Here is a 19,528-nt window from a genome sequence, read left to right as displayed (position 1 = left end):
TTTCCCTTTATTGCTTTACTCCTTGATGTGGGTATTACAGTGTTGCTCATACTCAAAACAGTTTTATCCAGAGTGTGCAAAAATGGGCCTCCAAGTGAAATTTTACAACGTGAACATTACTTTTTTAAATAGGTTCAAAGATTATGAATGATACTTTTGCTGTTAAGTTACAGGAAACCTTTCAATACTTGCTATTTATTTGCATATGATAATAGAATACCTGTTGGTTTTGTATTTGTTTATAATACCCTTACATTTTCAACATGACATTTTGTGTCATTGTAGGATCATCTGATTTTAATAAATGCACACAAAAATATGCATAAATCTCAAAATATTTATGCTGAATAGAAGCCAGGCCTCCAAAAAAGAATACAATACATTTTTTTTGTATAAAACTCTAAAAAATGCAGATTAACCTGTATTGACAGAACGCAGATCAGTAATAACCTAAGGAAGGGGCATAAAGGAAGTGGAAGAGGGGATTAGAAGATACATGAGGACATTTTGGGAGGTGATGGATATGTCTACTGTTTTGATTTTGGTGATAGTTCACAAGTGTATACTTATGCCAGAATTTATAAAATTGTTCACTTTAAATAGTTTTAAATAGTTTAAATAGTTTCCTGTATGTTAATTATATCCCTGAGCAGCTACACAGAATTTTATAGCCCATAGAGCATCACTGCAGAATTGGGTTAGGGGGCTTCAGAAATGTATACGCATCCCATTGCCAACTATTCTTTTGATAGTTGGCAATGATGAATAGGTACACCCCAGGGGTTTAGGTTTTTAGGCAATGAAAAAATAGGCTAAAATGAAATAACTGTTTTATTTATTTATTTTTAAAAATATTTTTATTTATTTATTTGACAGAGATCACAGCAGGCAGAGAGGCAGGCAGAGACAGAAGGAGAGGAAGCAGGCTCTCTGCTCAGCAGAGAGCCCGATGTGGGGCTCGATCCCAGGACCCTGGGATCATGACCTGAGCCGAAGGCAGAGGCTTTAACCCACTGAGCCACCATGCTTTTTGATTTTATAGAATATTATGATATACCTGAAATATTCTGTTCCTTTGTATAAATATTTTATTTTTTTATTTTAAAGATTTATTTATTTATTTTAGAGCATGGGAGAAAGGGCAAAGGGAGAGGGGGGAGAGAATCTCAAGGACACTCCACCTCCTAGCACAGAGCCCGACATGGGACTCGATCTCAAAATCAAGAGATGAACACTCAATTGATTGAGCCACCCAGGTGCATTTGTGTAAATAATATTTTAAAAAGTGAGGCTTCCTGTGTTGTATCCCAGTCAGAAAGGTCAGGCTACAGTGTAGATAGTTTGAAATCAGTACAATGGTTCCTGGCTAACTGTGTTCCCCATATGAATATGCTCAGGTGAAGGTGATGGTTGACTCTGGAGACCGGAAGCGAGCCATCAGTTCCGTGTGCAGCTACATTGTGTACCAGTGTAGTCGGCCAGCTCCTCTTCACTCCCGGGATCTGCACTCCATGATTGTAGCAGCTTTTCAGTGTCTCTGTGTCTGGCTGACAGAGCACCCTGATATGCTTGATGAAAAGGTTAGATTACTAGATCTTAAAACAGGAAGGAGAAACAAAAATGTATGTTGGGAAGACACCTCTTAAAAGGCATATTTAAATACAATATTACATACTTTTTTTTTTTTTTTTTAAACATTTTTTGGTGTTAAACCCATGGGACTTTGGTATTTTTTTTTTTAATTTTTGTTTTATTTATTTGACAGACAGAGATCACAAGTAGGCAGAGAGGCAGGCAGAGAGAGAGAGAGGAAGAAGCAGGCTCCCCGCTAAGTAGAGAGCCCGATGTGGGGCTTGATCCCAGGACCCTGGGATCAGGACCTGAGCTGAAGGCAGAGGCTTTAATCCACTGAGCCACCCAGGCGCCCCCAATATTACATACTTTAAACTGAATATTCTTGTTATATTTCGGTAGAACACTTGTCCTCTTGAGCACAGCTCAAAAATTGTCATCATGCTTAATTAATTAATTTGGTTGCAAATTAACACAATAGAGAACTTCTTTTGAAAGATAGAGCCTTCACTAATTTATCTGAACTATCAAGAAAATTCTTTCCTGAAAGGATGTGGTAGTTTCAAGATGGCCAAAAGGCACTTTGGTCACTCTTCAAACTTTGAAGGGCAATTGGTAGCCAGGCTGAAAACCTAGAGCACAACTTGCCATTAGTGGTTTGGCTGTATATAAAAATTTCGTTTCACATATTTTCCACTTTCAAGTAGGCATAGATATCTAAGCTGGTTTCCCTTGCCATTGTTCCATTTAATATTTTCCTTATAGGGAGGCAGACAGTAATCAAGAATTCATAGTATAAATAAGAGATATCAGGCCCATTTAGTATTTATAGAGAGCTTTATATCATTTTAAAATAATAATATTGATTAAATCTTAGTTACTTTCATTATGGCTTCTTAAGTTATGGTACCAAAGAATTGCTTAAGAATCACAGTAACTGATGAACTTCTTTTTGGATAATCTCGTGTCTTAATGTCTTAAACCACCCCAGGTTTAATTGAATTACTATTCTCTTAAACTTGGACTTTCGTGATTTTTGTAATCTGTGGTAATTTTATAAGAATTATGATTGATAAGATTGAATTCAATTTATCATTATTATTTAACTCTGAGCATTCAAATATAGTACTTTAAAGAAAAATTAGGGGGCAAAGTTTATTATATTATTGTGAAATTAATGTACACCTATTAAAGTGAGAAGGAAACTGCAGCCCACCACTAAAACACAACCACTGTTGCATATTGCTGTAGTTCCTTATCTTCTCATAAAATAGGTGTATTACAAAAACTGATTTGCCTTTCCTGCTTCTAGGACTGCCTTAAGGAGGTATTGGAGATTGTGGAACTGGGTATTTCAGGAAGTAAGTCCAAGAACAGTGAGCAAGAGGTCAAGTACAAAGGAGATAAGGAGCCAAATCCTGCGTCTATGAGGGTAAAGGATGCTGCAGAAGCCACCCTAACATGGTATGAAAGTGACTGCAAAGGGATTGCGCCTGGCAATTAGATGGGGTTAGCTATGATGCATGTTGTTTCCTCTCCTCCCCAGCTGTTCAGCATGAAGTGATGTAACCTACTAGGATGCTTTTTCTTTAGAAATAAAATGGAAAGGAAAAACTTATTTTGGGGACCAAAAGAAACCAGGAATGTGGGGCTGAGAGTTTGGGTCCTTGTTTTTCTGTGCTAGTTGGCATTAATTGAAGTCGTATCACATTAGAGTTAGAAAGGATCTTGGAGAGCCTTACTCTTCCTCTTCACTTTGGTACCTGAGTCCAGAGATGGGATCTGCCTGAGCTCCCTCTATTAAGTCTCCTGCTTCTTAGCTCAGTGGTGTGTATTCTCTTACATTTATAGTACATATTAGAAGTGCATTCAGTCAAGATTTATGAGCTCCCTCTTATGAACTTGTAATAGGATTGTAAAGATATATCAGATTCGGTCACCACCCTAAAAGAGCTTCTTGTCCAATATGGAAGATGAGAGATGAACACAAATAGCTATAATGTTAGGTGGAGAGTAAGTGCTGCAGGAAGAGAGGTATAATAACATGCTTGACAGGGGAAATGAATACTACTAGACAAGGGGAAATCAAAGATTCCTGGAGAAGATGACTTTGGACCTGACTTTTACAGGATGGGTGAAGTTTCATCAGAAGCTGGATTACAGAGTAGTTAAGGCAGCAAGAAGATTTCTATTCTAATCATTTTGGTAGTGAAGGGATGGAGACAGGTTGGAACCTTAGAAAAGGTTAGAGATTCCTTAACAGAGATTCCTGAGAGAGTTTGCATTTGGCTGGCAAGTGGGGAGAGTGGAAAGAGGGAAGGAAGGCATTTATGGATTGAAGGGAAGGGTTGAGTGGAGATGATTAGGTAGAATCACAATACAGATGGAAAGATGGGTCTTATGAAAGGGTAATTGTGGGTGAAGACACAGAAAACATAAAAGCAGGAAGGAGGATGTCCGGTCAATCAGTATTGGCTCATCTTGGTCTTAAAGTGGTGGGCTAGACTGCTTGCAGATTTGTATCTAAATCAGCCCTTACCAGGATCCCAGAATCTTTTTGAGTTCAGTGGTCTATTTATCACTTGGGGCATGGACAGTAAAGTTGGATTTATTTCTCTTACTCATGGCCTTTGGTCATTCAGTACATTTTTAGAATCATGCATGCATTAGTTCAGTCTTGCTTACTGCACTAGCTAGGCTTTCGGTGTGCTTCTGGAGGTTTGGCTAATAGTTAGAAAATCAGAAAAATGTGAATGCAATTGTTTAAATGTACTTACACAGGCAGTGAGTACTAGAAATAATAAAAGTTGAGAGGGGTACCTGGATGGCTCAGTGTCCAACTCTTGGGTTTTGTTTTTGAAGATTTTATTTATCTGAGAGAGAGAGTATGCGTGAGCGGAGGAAAGGACAGAGGAAGAAGCAGACTCCCCCCGAGCAGGGGGCCTGATGTGGCGCTTGATCCCAGGGCCCTGAGCCAAATGCAGACACTTAACTGAGCCACCCAGGCGTCCTTCCAGCTCTTGGTTTTTGGCTCAGGTCATGTAAGATTGAGCCCCAAGTTGGGTTTTGCAGCCAGCGGAGACTCTGCTCAATGATTAGCTTCCTCTGCTCCTCCCGGCCCTCGTGTGTGTGCGTGCATGCATGCACACTCCTGCATGCACGCCCATGAGCATGTGTTCTCTCTCTCTTTCAAATAAATCTTTAAGAGAGAAGACCATTTGGGGGTGGGGTAGACTGAAAAGCTTTATAAAAGAAATGAGCTTTAATATGTGCCTGGAAGAGTAAGAAGGATATGGAGAGAAAGGGGGAGAGTCCTTCTCACTGGGAACTCTGTATTATACAAAAGTTAAGTTGGCTATATCCTAGCCTGGGTGGGGCATTCCTGTGAGAATATGACGCTGTAAGAACGGGGTATGTGCTCAGAATGAGTAGTGAGCCCTGGCTTCCAGGCCACCCAGCTAGTGGTTATCTAGGTGGTTCATCTGTTTTATCTGCAGCAGTCTTGTTTCTTCTGCCAACTCCACAAATGGTATCTCCAGTTACCAGTCCTGAAGAGGGCCCTGCAGAGTACCGTCGTCATGAAACCCGTCCCAAATCAAATCTCTTCCTTAAAATTACTGCTTTATGTCTGTATCACTGCTGTTTTCCAGTTATGCAAACAGAAACCTTTGTCTTTTTTGTCTGATATATCTCTACTTTTTCTGTCATTCCCGATATGAAACCAGTGACTAAGTCCAGTAGACTTTATTTTTAGAAGTATTTCCTCCATCCCCTCTAACCTCAGCATCCTGGTCTAGGCTCTTCTCACTTCTTGCCTAATTTCCCTGTTTTTAATCTCACCCTGTTCATCTTGCATTCCATTTTTTAATTCATCCTTAGGCACTGTTTTTTTGGTTTTTTGGGTTTTTTTTTCTGCTGCTTAAGCAATTGAAAACTGAATAGATCTCTGTTTCTTGCCATGTTGTCTGAACTCCTTGTCTGGTTGTCAAGGCTCTCCTTACTCTGTCCCCACTCATACTGTCTGATCTTTCCCAGCATATCCCTTTTGCCGTAGAGGGACCTGACAGGCCATTTGTGGGCATGTTTTTACCTGTCTCTGTGTGTTCCCTGGGTTTCATGACTGCCCTCTTTCCCTCGTGCTCACATCCTCCCCTGCTCAGTGTTCACATCACTTCTGGCTCCCTTCAGGGGACGTTCCTTGGCTATTCTGCTTCTTAATGATAGCTCTCTTCTCTGCCTCTGTACTCATTCAGTCAGACCCAACTGCATAGTATGGAATTCTATACTGTCACGATCATATCTGGTTGTATCTGATACATGCTAGTGTTGTCTCCATAACTTGGGTAGAGGCAGCATTTCCGTCTTCAGCATCTCACAATGCTAAGAATAGTAGCATCATCTCCTTCATGTAATAATACAAATTCAGAGTTAGGACTTTTGGAACACCTTTCAGCAGCCCCTCTGCCTAAGCCACCTGTAAGACACGTATACCGAGTTATTTTGTCTCTAATTTTGGGATACTCTAACCCCTAGGGTTCCCATTTCATTTTTATTGTGGGTTTTTTTTTTAAGATTTTATTTATTTATTTGACAGATAGAGATCATAAATAGGTAGAGAGGCAGGCAGAGAGAGAGAGGAGGAAGCAGGCTCCCTGCTGAGCAGAGAGCCCGATGTGGGACTTGATCCCAGCACCCTGGGATCATGACCTGAGCCGAAGGCAGAGGCTTTAACCCACTGAGCCACCTAGATGCCCTTTCATTTTTATTGTTAAAATTTTGATGTTTACACTGAACTGAAATCTCTCCCACTTTAACTTCTACTCACTATCGGTTCTAATTCAAATTCTTGCTAGTGGAGTCCTCTTTCCAGGTGGTAACAATGTCTGACAATAGTGCTCATGAAGATAGTGATTTGTTTTTGTCAGTACATTAAGCTATTTGTTAAAAGACGGAGCTTCAAGTACCTTTATCATCCCGGTCATTCTTCTCTCGGAGGTGTGGGTTTCACTACTTAGGTACCTCTTAAAGGCGTTGAGTATAATATTCTAGGTGAGTTGGATGATCTTTATGCTCTGTAGGATATTATATTTGGATTCAAATGTACTTTGAGGTTGCATTGGGTTTTGAGAACTTATAATTTGCATGAAGTAACTAAAATTAGAGTCTTTTTCACACATTTATCTTTTGTCTGTTTTTCTCATCGTGTACTTACTTGTTTGGGGTATTTGGATGTACAGAACTCTACATTTAAACTTGAGATCTCTTTATGTAAGATTTATCTCATTATTTGGATCCCAACTCTTCCTTTGACATGTTAACTCTGCAGTTCAACTTTTGGTCAACAGCAGATTTAATGAGCCTGCTATATGTGTGTCCTAATCAAAGACACTGGTGTAAATACTAAACAGAGGTAGACCCACAAAGCACACCATCAGAGATTTCCATTCAGGTTGACAGGGATTTTTCAATGTCATCCCAAGGTTATCACAATACACTGTCAAATACTTGTATGTCTTGATTTCAGAGACTATGCTCTGGCCTTTCCAGTCTAGTTATTATCAGAAGAGTAAATGTTGTTAGGCTGGTATGATTTGATCTCAGTAATCCATTTCCTTGCCAGCAGCCCATTTGATATTGTCTTAGAATCTTGCTTGGAACATGCCAACTCACATAGTCCGTATACTTTGTGACATCTGTCTCTGTCCCATATTAGAAAACTGAAGTCATATTTTCCCATTTCTGCTTTGCTGGTATATCACCTGTTTTTCCACAAAACCTTAGAGGCTTGAACTCACCATCAGATTCTCCTGGTCTTTGAAATTTTTAGACCATCCTCCTCCTAGGAGAGAAAATTTGGGGTGGAAAACTTCTGGAGCAGCGTTGCCTTCCATTATCAGAGGTATTTGCATTCAGGCATTAGAATGAAGGAGAAAGGGAGAAGCCACTCAAGCTAAGGATTGAGATGATAAAAATGTGTTGGGGAGCGTTAGTTTTTCCAAATGAAGTGCATATTGGGAAGGCCTTGTGGCACACTGGTAGTATGTTGGACTCCAAATGAGATGCATATGAGGACCACAAGGTAAAATCATTACAAGATACTTTCTGTGCTTAAGTTTCTTCATTATAAAATGGGAATAATAATAGTACTCACCTCAGAGGGTTGTTCTGATAGCTAAATAAAAGAATGTGTGTAAAGTGCTTAGACCAGTGCCTCATGATAAGTGCCAGTTATTATTAGTTTTTTATAGTTTTTGAAATTATGTTGTGTTAGTTACCATACAGTACATCATTAGTTTTTGATGTAGTGCTCCATGATTCATTGTTTGCGTATAACACTCCATGCTCCATGCGATCTGTGTCCTCCTTAATACCCACCACCGGGCCAGCTCATCCCCTCACCCTTCTTCCTTCTAAAACCTGAAGTTTGATTCCTGGAGTCCCTAGTCTGTCATGGTTTGTCTCCCCCTCTGATCTCCACCCCCCCTTCATTTTTCCCTTCCTTCTTCTTATGTCCTCCATGCTATTCCTTATGTTCCACAAATAAGTGAAACCATATGATAATTGTCTTTCTCTGTTGACTTATTTCACCCAGCATAATCTCCTCCAGTTCCATCCATGTTGATGCAAATGTTGCGTGCCAGTTATTATTATTGTTAATTGAATGTATGCAGAAATCTCTATGGACATAAACATTTCTGAATGTTAATTAAGTTTTATTTGGTTGAATTCCGGTTTGCAAAACATTTTTTTCTTAAATATTCTTATTTAGTAATTATAGGTGTTTTGTAAATTGTACTATTAGTGCCTTCAGTCTTTTTTTTTTTTTTTTAAGATTTTATTTATTTATTTGACAGATAGGGATCACAAGTAGGCAGAGAGGCAGGCGGGGGGGGAGGGGAAGCAGGCTCCCCACTGAGCAGAGAGCCTGATGCAGACTCGATCCCAGGACCCTGAGATCATGACCTGAGCTAAAGGCAGAGGCTTAACCCACTGAGCCACCCAGGTGCTCCAATGCCTTCAGTCTTATCTGTAAAATTAGGATAATGTCTCCTCAGGACCACACAGTGAGAAGGCAGCAAGCCCTGGTTCCTGGTTGCTTAAAAATCACTTATCACATCTCAGTCTAAATTTCCTCATCTGAAATACTGAGGTTTGGCTAGTCTTTGGGTCCTTTTGTAGGTCTAGAATGCTTTAGCTAGCATAATCCTGACACCTGGAGCACTTAACATATTTTTAAAAATATGTTTATCTTTGGGAGCTCCACAGTTTCAAAGTGTGATTGGTTGGGTTCTCTGGATAGCAGACTCTGAGAGAAATTTCCTTGCAAGAAGTTTATTGGAGAGTGCTCTTAGGATCAGCCTCTCTGTGGGAGCGAAGGAGGCAGGACTGAGCAGAGGGAAGCACTACACTGGGGCAGGTGCAGCAAAGAGCTCTGGGGCTGGGATGGGACTTGATAGCCCACGTCACCCTTTCGCTGACTGTGAGCTGTCCCAGCACAGAGCAGTGAATTGGGGTCAGGTACTGCTTCTTGGCTGAGAGCAAGTCCTAGAGAGGGACGCAGCTGGAAGCTGTGGCCACCATCTCTTTGCATCTGGGGGACAGGAGCTTTCAGTCTTGGAGGCAGGAATCTGGGGCACACACCATGACATCTGCCACAGGGAGTAAATCTGACTTGCAAAGTGGAAGCATGGCTGTGGTCACTTAAAATTCAAAGAGCCACATTGATGCATGAGGTAAACTTAAGATTTTGCTTTGGGGATTAACTGTTATCTTTTGCATTCTCCATAGTATTATGCAGTTGCTTGGAGCATTTCCTTCACCCAGTGGTCCTGCCTCTCCTTGTAGTCTGGTGAATGAGACCACTTTGATTAAATACTCCAGATTGCCAACCATAAACAAGCATAGTTTCCGGTACTTTGTCTTGGATAACAGTGTCATCCTGGCAATGCTGGAGCAACCTCTTGGAAATGAACAGAGTAAGTTTCAGCACTTTGGGCCTTTTCCACTGCTAAATTGACATGTTCATCAGTGCTACTCTCGGGCTGTTTCCAGGAATAGAGAAGGAAAAGGCTACAAATGCACACAATTCTGCATTTGTCAAAATGTCTCCTAGCTGTGTGATAATAGTAACTGAAAAATAGAGGGTCAGAAAATAGAATACACATATTAAATAGAATCTCTTAGACACTCTTTGTCTGTATCTGAATACCAGAAAGGAGCTCTGTAGTTCTATAAAAAGTTTATTTTAGTGGGATATTTTCTCTTTTGTACTGTGCATAAAAATTGTATTACTCTTCTTGAACTTTGGATCCTGCCCTTCTCCTCTTGTGGCCCTCACTCCCCGTTATTGTATTTTAGCTATCTGTGCCACCCAAACAGGTGGGAAATTTGAGGAGTCATCTTGGCCTGCTCCTTCATGTTTCTCCCTTCCGTAATTGGTGTCCAAGTTTCTGCTTACCAGTGACTCTTGCATCTTTTTTTCCTCTGCATCCCTCCCAATACATCCAAATGCAGGGCCTTATTATTTCTTACTGAGATTATTTTAGTTGCTTCCTGTCTGGTCTGATTCCCCCCTCGTCTGGTTCCAAAATGTCTTATCCTTACCCTTGTCCTACTTGCTGCCACCATTATAGTCTTCCTCAAGTATGGATCTCACCATGCCAGGCCCTCCAGAAAACGCTTAAATGGTTTTCCATTGACACAGCATACACTTGTTCCCTCCTCAACTCCCCCCCCTTCCCCGCCCCACTGTAATGTATCTCAAGGTATATGACTACTACTTGCAACCCAGGCTACTCAGAGTACATTTTTTTTTTTTTTTCTGATGGCTATTGGAATCAGCCAGTATGTAAAAGAAACATGTTCTCAGAGATACCCTTATTTCCGGGAAAGCGAAGGTTATAGAACCTATGGGCAGAGAGAGTCCAAGGAGTCTCCCACTGTTCTTCATTTACAGGTGAAGAAATGGAGGCTCAGAGAGGATATATATGACTTAGGGTTACTCAAGAAGCGTGAGGTGTGACCAGGACTAGTGTCCTACACTACCCTACAGTTCAGAAATGAATGAATACCATCACAGGTTTCCCTTGTATGGTATGGTGGTAAGGTACGAAGACTTTAATGTAAAACAGATGTGGCCTTCAATCATTTCCCAGCTCCAGGAGTTCTAGTTCCAACTCTTCCCTGCATGCACTTCTTTCTTCCCTGTCCCAGACCTAGGGCTTGCATCACTTTTTTCCCTGGCTTGTGCTTATTATTCATGACTCCTCCAGCCTTCTACTCCCAGGCCACTTCCTAAGGAGTCTAAAATCTCAGTGTTCCCTTTAGGTTTCCTGTCCTGAGGGGTAAGTGTTAGCCCTCTTCCAGATTTTTTAGAACTTACCTACTCTCGTTCCTAGTAATTTCACTGCATTGGAAGTGTATTAAAAATATAAATAGTTGGGATTTTATAGATTTCTAAGAACATTTTGTTAGTTTATTATAATTAGTAACAGAAGAAGTGAGAAAGAGAAGTTTGAAAAGTTTAACTCCCATACCAGGACGAAAGGAGGGAATAAGCAGGAGGATCTGGGTCACTCGGGAAGTCCATCCTGAGTTTCTCCCCATTGCCCTCTCCCTGCCCAATTCTCTGCCCCTGAACTTCCCCTGGGATGGAACAGGGACTGCCTGTGGTGGATAGCAGTACATAGTAGGCATGGGGGAATGCAGCAGCAGCACTGCAGACACCCAGTCTGTTTTTCTGGACTAAGAGTATTAGCTAGGACTGCCAAAAATGTGTGTACCACTGGAGGCATGTGAGATGGTGTTAGTCAACACGTTGATGAACATAATTTTATTAATTGTTAAATATGTGTTTAAAAAATAAATTATTAGCACACCAAAACTCACAGTTTTCCACTTAAAGATACACAGTTTCCTTTTTGAATAGATTTAAATTTAAAAAAGAAGGTGGTTGATACAAAGTAAGATAATAATACTTACAGTATGTGGATATGGCAGAAACGGCAGAGGTAGCACACAGACAAGAACACTGTAGCTTTCAAACACTGTGCTGGGTTTGGATTATTAGTGGTTGATAACACGTGTATTTTAAATGGTTGTTGTCTGAAATAAAAACTTTTTACACCAATATTTTATTTTAGATGATTTTTTCCCCTCTGTCACTGTGCTGGTCCGGGGAATGTCTGGAAGACTTGCTTGGGCACAACAACTTTGCCTTTTACCCAGAGGAGCAAAAGCAAATCAGAAGGTATCCATTAGAAATTACAGGGAAGTGACTAGGAGCGAGTGAGTGTGTGCGTGTGAGTGTTTGTATGTTATGATTTAAAGGTTAGATAACATCTCAACAAAGTTCATTGGTAAATATTTTTGATCATAGCCAGGGTTCAGTCATTTGGTTGACATCAGAATCATCTTAGGAGCCCATAATTCCCACATCCACTAAATTAATCTTTAAAGACATCTTCGTGACAGGTATATTTTCAAAAAGCTTTCCAGGTGATTGTGAATCTGCTTATGATTAAGAACTGTTCTGAGCCATGGCCTCATTTTTTTATGCTATGTTAAATGTAATAAAACTCAGGTATGTGCCATATAGGAAAAAAATTTGATCTCTCTGGCAATAGGACTTAGTTTCATGTTGTTTTTATATGATTTATTCCTGTATAATTGGTAATATGCCCTATAATTTTTTAATATGCTGTATAATTTAATGAAATCTTATTTGGGATGGCATAGTTTATTTTCTTTGTAATGTTTGTAATTTTGTGAATAAAATTTGCTCATGGGAGAAGGTTGGAAAATTCAGATAATAAGGAAGAAATTTTAAGTCATCTGTACCCTGACTTTCCAGATGTAGTCACTAAGTATTTTAGTAGATTTCTTTACAATCATTTTTTCCTTTCTGTACACGGTAATATTAAGTGGAGTTTGAGTCCTTTTTGTATACTGTTCTTTTCACTTACAACATTAGAAGCTTTTACTTACGTTATAAAATTTCTTTAAAACATGACTTCATTAAATGTGTCACCAGCATTTAAGAGAGACAGCCACAAAATTGGAGCATGTGTCTAAAATCGTTTAACATCCTAGGTGTCTGTTTTAGATGAACTGTGATTCTGCCCTGTGAGGAGCACACCACTGTTTTTGCTTGGTGGCGTCATGCAGATCACATTCTGTCAGCACTGTAAGCCAGTAAATTAGCATTAAAGACAGTAGGAAGGAGATTGGGAAAGGAATTAAAATCTCTTGGTGCTTTAATATGTATCTTGTACATTTTTATTTAATCATTACAATATCCTGATGATGGATATTTGCACTTTTCAGATGCAAAAACAAAAGCCACACAGTTAATGTATATTAAAGCAGGGATGTGGAGCCATGAGCATCTAGATTTGGTATTCAGTTAGACTCACTGTCTAGAGAGGCCCAGGGGACCCAAATTTCTGCTTGTTTATATTGGATGTTTTGAGAACCTTTGGAAAAGAAGGAGATTTGAGCCTTAAGTTCTGAACTGCCTTATCCATTGGTTTACCACTTATTGGAGATTCTGGCCTGAGGCCGTTAGAGATATACAACCCATAAGTCACAAAATCTGTAAAATGACGAACATTTTTGTAAAAATAAAAGAGTACACTAGTACATGGGCTGTTTACCTTTAGTGTTAACAGTGGTATTTGCAGATTCTTACTGAGTTCCAGTGTTATGTAATCCTAGGGAAACAGGCATCTAAGAGAACAGGAAAGTGTGTGTCATTATAGATGACACCAAATGTAATGCACATAACATTATTTATTTGTTTTATTTTCACAGCTTTTTGTACCTGAACCTCGTCCAGTTCCTAAAAATGATGTTGGATTTAAATATACTGTCAAACATCGACCATTTCCTGAAGAGGTGGATAAGATTCCTTTTGTGAAAGCAGATCTGAGCATTCCAGATTTGCATGAAATTGTCACTGAAGAAGTAAGATAAGTCATTTTTTCAGCTGTTGTTAAGGGAATGATGATAAACATTCTTGAACAACTGCCATGGTTGAGACTCTGCTTTTTTTTTTGATGTTACTGGAGATGGTTCATAAGATGACTTAGATCTCTGTCATCCAGGTTACCGAGTAGTAAGACAAGTGTAGTTTGTAGCTGATTCAAAGGACCTGGACCTCTCTTAGAGAGGCATCTGGGCCAGACTGTGGTAGGTTTCAGCAGGATGGAGACATGGTCGCACTCTGGAGGGCATTTGGAGAAGGGAAACCCAATTCAGAGATTTGGATGACCATCCAGGCAGGGAAAAGGAAGGACTACCTGATTAATAGCAGAAGTTGAAACACATGGAATGTACTATAGAGATAAACCCAAGCAGTCTTCAGTTGATTAGAGAAGGAAAAAAACTGAAGAACTTAGATTCTGAAGCTGAGTGACAAAGGAGATGTCAGTGCTATTTATAGAAATATGAATTTTTTGGAAGAGGACAGGTTTGGCAAGATGGGAAAGATGTATTTGGTTTTAGATTTAGATAATTAGATTAACTAATAGGTATCTTAGATCAGGAGAGACATTTAAGAAGCAGGGGGCAGAAGTATGTCAGGGCATGAGAGAATAGGGCTGGAATGGAGGCTGCTTACTCTAGGCAGAGAGATCAGGGAGGAGGAGCGCTAAGTAGAGACCTCTGGATTTTGGCATGAATGTGCAGGTGACCCTTGAGAGCAGGTCCAAAGTCAGTGACACTAGTGTAAGGGGCTGCGGGATGAGTGGTTAATGAGAGGCAGTGCATGTAAACTACACGGTTAGCAGTTAAGAGAAGGGTACAAAGTGGATAACAGCATGAGGAAATGGCCTAGCTAAGGCAAGGCAAAGCTAGTTTTTACTTTTTCTTTCTATTTTTTAAACTCATAGATGTGAGGAATATGAACATGCTTAGAGGCTGAAAGGAAGGAAGCAGTGGAGAAGGGCCTGTGTCTGCTAACACTGTAAGATGGGCTAGGAAAGCACTAAGTAATCGAATAAGAGTCTGAGTGACTCTTTAAAAAAATAGCAAAACCATATTTCTGGTAAGACAGGAGAGAAGGAGTAAGCAGGTGGAGATTCAGAGACATTTGAAGGTGGAAAGGAGAGAAACTGAAGGAGCTCATGTAAATTTTAATTTTAGTTCTTAGCAATGAAATAGGGAATAAAAGATAGCTCATAAAATTGCCAGGCAGCCCAGCCCAGGTTAAATAGAATCGTCTGTAGTGAAATTACTTAACTTCCTGTGCTGACTGTCTTCTTTACAAGTCCTTGGGATCTGGAGGCATTAAGTAAAGAATTTGAGTGGTGTAAGAATATGGAAGAATAATGGCCATTTGTATGTTTAGAAGAGGGTACCAAAATGTTAGATTTGGTGGGGGTGAGGTGGGTTGGTTGGCATATAGATGAAGCCAGGATACTACTAGCCTGGGACAACATGAGGAGGGGTTGAATGCCCACAATGGTGGGAAAGCGAGTGAAGGTGTGGGAGAGATACAGGAGGGGGCTTGTGGTTGGAGAAGGGAATCTCATCATCGTAGCTCGTGAAAGTACAGCTTATCTGAGGTACAGAGTGTTCTTGTGGACGGCCAAAGTTGTGAGGGTTGAGGAGGTTATAGAAATACAAGCCAGGCTATTGGAAGGATCATTGCTCACCACAGAGGATAGAGTTAGACTAGGATTGAGCAGAAGCGAAGCAGGGGGTAGGAGAGATTCTCTGAATCTAGTGGAGTAATCCATTCAGATGAGGACTTTGAACATGAGGGGCTACAGGGTGAGGGAGAGGGAGTGGAAGCAACAACCCCTACCCCTTTCTTGCCCATTTGAGGGGAAGCAGAGACAGAATGGTTTCATTTACAGTTTTTGGGTATTTGTTTTAACCTTGAAACGTGTTTGCTTGGTTGCATTCTCTACTGAATTGAAACTCTGTTCATCACTGAAAATTATCTGCATTTCCTTTGTTGCTTAAAGCTTTATTTTTATTCTTAAATTAAGATTAATCCTATTACTTTTCTGATAGTTCCAAAAAAATTAAATATTTGGTTTATTTCAGTTGGAAGAAAGACATGAAAAATTAAGGAATGGCATGACCCAGCAGATTGCTTATGAAGTACATCTTGAACAACAAAGTGAGGAAGAACTGCGGAAGAGAAGTTTTCCTGATCCAGTTACGGATTGTAAGCCTCCACCTCCTGCCCAGGAATTCCAAACAGCACGCCTCTTCCTTTCTCACTTTGGATTTTTGTCCTTAGAAGCACTGAAGGTAATTTTCCTAAACCTCTATGAGTAAATATATTCATAAGTTAACATGGAGTTGATGATAGCCAAAACATTTTTATGAGAACAGAAGGAATTAAATAAATAAATCTTATCCTGCATGCAAGTCAATGAAATTCCGTGACACTGTAGTTTTTACTCTGCAAGTTCAAGACCGTTTGTCAACCATGAATCCTTCTGGATTGAGGGGACAGTCCCCGTCTGAGGGGGCTGCTTTGGTAATACACCTAGCACTGAAATTTGCTGAGTAGTGTAGGGCCCAAATCACATGTATAAATGAAATCTACAGATAATTAGAACAAGAATGTTAAAAATCTTCTATCAACGTTTATGACTGAAGGTACAGGCTACAGTGGGCTCTGCTCTTTCATGCCTCTTCTAAAAAGTAACAAGTATTTGTGACCCGAGAAGTTCTTATGTTGTGCAGGTTCTAAGATCAGACTGGCTGGGTTTAGGTCCTGACACCAGTGCTTGCCAACCTTGTGGTCTTGGGCAATTGCCTGATGTCTCTGAGTCTTAGCTCCTCATCTGAAACGGAGACAGTGAAAGTCCCCGCCACACTGTGGCTGTGTGAGGCTGCATGAGATATTTCATGCAGTGCTTAGAGCACGGCCAGTCAGCCTGGAAGAGAAATATTGCCATTCTTCTTCTTTTTTTCTTTAAGTAGGCTCCACACCCAGCATGGGGCTTGAACTCCCAACCCTGAGATCAAGTGTCACATACTCTACTGACAGCACCGGTCAGGGCCCAGATATTGCCATTTTTCTTCTTCTTCGTCTTCCTCCTTTTTAAAAGATTTTTAAGTCTTTTTAAATCTTTAAATCTTTTAAACCTCTCTATTTGAAAAAGAGAGAGCACAAGCAGGAGGTGGGGAGGTGAAGGGCGAGAGGTAGAAGCAGACTCCTCACTGAGCAGGGACCCAAATGTGGAACTAGATCCCAGCATCCTGAGATGACCTGAGTTGAAGGCTGACACTTAGCCTACTCTGAGCCACCCAGGCACCCCTCTTGCCATTATTCTTGATTCCATTATCCTTAAAACAGTTTTACAAGGAAAGTGCTACTATCCCTGTTTTACAGATGTGAAAACAGGCTCAAAAATATGAAATAGCTTGCCTAAGGTGGATTTAGAGTTTGTACTAAGGCCACTTTGTTTTGAAAAGCACAATTGAAGTGTACCAGGGAAGAAGTTGCTCATTACAGAAGTTGTCTCTGCTCTTACTCCCTAGCAGCTACTAGGGTCAATGTTTTAGGAAAGCAAAGGTAACATTTCTGGTTTGGGGTTTCAGCACGTTGATGGAAAATGTTCTGAGTTGTAGAAAAGTGAGTTGGTGGTGGAGAGTATGAGTATTACTCTGAGCTCACACGAGTCAGGGGAGGGGCACAGGAAGAGGGAGAGAAGGAATCTCAAGCAGGCTCCAGCACAGAGCCCAATGGTGGGGCTCAGTCTCACAATCCTGAGATCATGACCTGAGCTAAAAACAAGTCAGCTGTTTAGCCGACTGGGCCACCCAGGCACCCCTGTGAAATTTATTTTTTACTAGAAAGTGCGATAGATTACAGAGAAAATAGGATTCAAAATTATATACAGAGTATGATCTCAATTGTCTTTGAAAAAATTATATACAGGGCGCCTGGGTTGCTCAGTGGGTTAAAGCCTCTGCCTTCGGCTCAGGTCATGATCCCGGGGTCCTGGGATCGAGTCCCGCATCGAGCTCTCTGCTCGGTGGGGAGCGTGCTAAAATCTTAAAAAAAAAAAGAAAAGAAAAGAAAAAATTGTATACATAGTATGATCTCAGTTGTCTTTGACAAAAAAATAGTTGAAAGGAAATATACAAGAATGTGAAATAGTTTTTCTAGTTTAGGATAATGGTTGTGTTTATTCCTGCCAACTTTATAATTTTTTTACTTACATATATTAAACTATGAGCAAGTATTGCTTTTATAATTAGAATAATGAAAAGAGATAATAATTTCTCCTTTCTTCCTTTGGTGGTAGGAACCTGCAAATAGTCGCCTACCTCCTCACCTTATTGCACTCGATTCCACGATACCTGGATTTTTTGATGACATTGGGTATCTGGATCTCTTGCCATGTCGTCCCTTTGACACAGTTTTTATTTTCTATATGAAACCAGGTCAGAAAACCAACCAGGAGGTAAGATTTCTGCATTTTGGGGATAATTTTTTATGCTATAAATGTTAAAAAGTTTTACTTGGCTGTGTTTATCCATAGTGGTAGGTAGGTTATACATGATGCTTAAAGACTGTGAACCAGTTCAGAATGGAGTTAATGAAAATCGTGATGCTCAGAGTCCTAAGCCTTTTGACTCTCAAAAGAACGTGATGTAGAGAGGAGCCATAATGTGTCTTTCTTCCCCTTAAAGAATTCGGATTCAAAAGAAACTGAAATACAGAAGGTTAACCACAAAAAGCTTAAGGTGAAAAACAGCAGCAGATATTTACTGAGCATCTTCAGTGCCTGGTATAGAAATGAGTAACAGTCTTTCCTCTCAAGGAGCTTACCTTGCAGGTAATTTCACAAGCAAATAATTTCAGTTGAGGCATGCATAGCGTCCAGTGGGGAGACGAACACCTGAAATAAGGACAGAAGCGGAGGGCTTAAGTAAAACTTAAGTTAAAGAAGACTTAAGTTGGTGCATGTATCAAAGAGAGTAGGAGAAGTAGGAAGAAATATAAGATAAAGGATAATGGGAAAATGGAGAATAAATGACAAGGGAGTTAAAGCATCTGTTGGAAATGAATAGTTGAAACATGGAATTGGCAGGCATCTACGAACTTTTGACTAGGAAAGGGCCAAAGGAAGAGTTACCAAATACAGTATTAGATGTACAGGGCACTATGACTACATGGTCTCAGAATTTTACGGTAATACTTGTAACACTGGTAGCTAATCAAATTGAACACACCATAAGAAATTTATCAAAGTCACAAAATGTATATTTCTATTAGAAGCACTATTTTAGATAATTGGTAGACTGTTAGAAAATGAGATTGATTTATGAGATTTATTATAAATGATGAACTATTAGAAAATATGAGATTTCTCACCTCATGCTATTGACTCACTAAATATTAAGTGTCCACGGTCAGTTAGGTGCCAGGGTTGTAGTGGTAAACAGATCTGCAAGGTATCTGACATTCCAGAACTGCCGTCTAAAGGGGAAGACAGATGACTAAAGAAACAGTCATAGTAAAGTGTGCTAATTAGAAGCATTTTATAGGAGCCATCAACAGGAAAACCTAACCTCCTTTTGAGAAGGTTAGGAGGAAAATATTTTAGCTGTTATCTGTGGTTATATTGAGAGTGGGTAAAAAGGGAAAAGCAGATTTTTACTAACAAAGTCGTAGCATGTGTAATGGCCCTGGAGGTTAAGAGAGAATTCCATCTTCACCAAATTCACTGTGGATTCCAGTATACTTGGAGCTTGGGCTCATGTGGGCTTATGATGGCTGGAGGTGAGACTAGTGGACTCCAGGTATTTGAAAGAACCTGAGAATGGGGTTGATTGCAGAGGTTGGGGATTTATTTGGAAGAAGTCTCATGCATGGTTCGTATGACAATAGTAGGGTCATTTTTCTCCTTCCTGTAAAAGAAGGCACAGACCGTTGAGATAGTTCTTAAACTAATTCCATTTCCTTAGCTTTCTAGGCACTGAG

General features: G+C 40.1%; 1 protein-coding gene across 7 annotated transcripts in view; it reads left to right on the top strand.

Annotated features, from left to right (window-relative positions):
- The window catches only part of RALGAPB (Ral GTPase activating protein non-catalytic subunit beta), an 81,729-nt gene that overhangs the window by 45,428 nt on the left and 16,773 nt on the right, over nt 1–19,528 (top strand). For all 7 annotated transcript variants that reach the window (XM_059133217.1, XM_059133215.1, XM_059133213.1 and 4 more), the window contains 7 exons: nt 1,398–1,580; nt 2,885–3,036; nt 9,361–9,548; nt 11,715–11,821; nt 13,384–13,536; nt 15,625–15,834; nt 17,847–18,005. In XM_059133217.1, coding sequence (XP_058989200.1) covers nt 1,398–1,580; nt 2,885–3,036; nt 9,361–9,548; nt 11,715–11,821; nt 13,384–13,536; nt 15,625–15,834; nt 17,847–18,005 — 1,152 coding nt within the window. The remainder of the gene's footprint in view (nt 1–1,397; nt 1,581–2,884; nt 3,037–9,360; nt 9,549–11,714; nt 11,822–13,383; nt 13,537–15,624; nt 15,835–17,846; nt 18,006–19,528) is intronic.

This window comes from Mustela lutreola, chromosome 9, assembly GCF_030435805.1.
Source record: "Mustela lutreola isolate mMusLut2 chromosome 9, mMusLut2.pri, whole genome shotgun sequence".
In the NCBI taxonomy this organism is placed as follows: Eukaryota; Metazoa; Chordata; class Mammalia; order Carnivora; family Mustelidae; genus Mustela; species Mustela lutreola.
The sequence above is the reverse complement of the archived record's forward strand: the minus strand, read 5'-3'. Positions and strand labels throughout refer to the sequence as shown.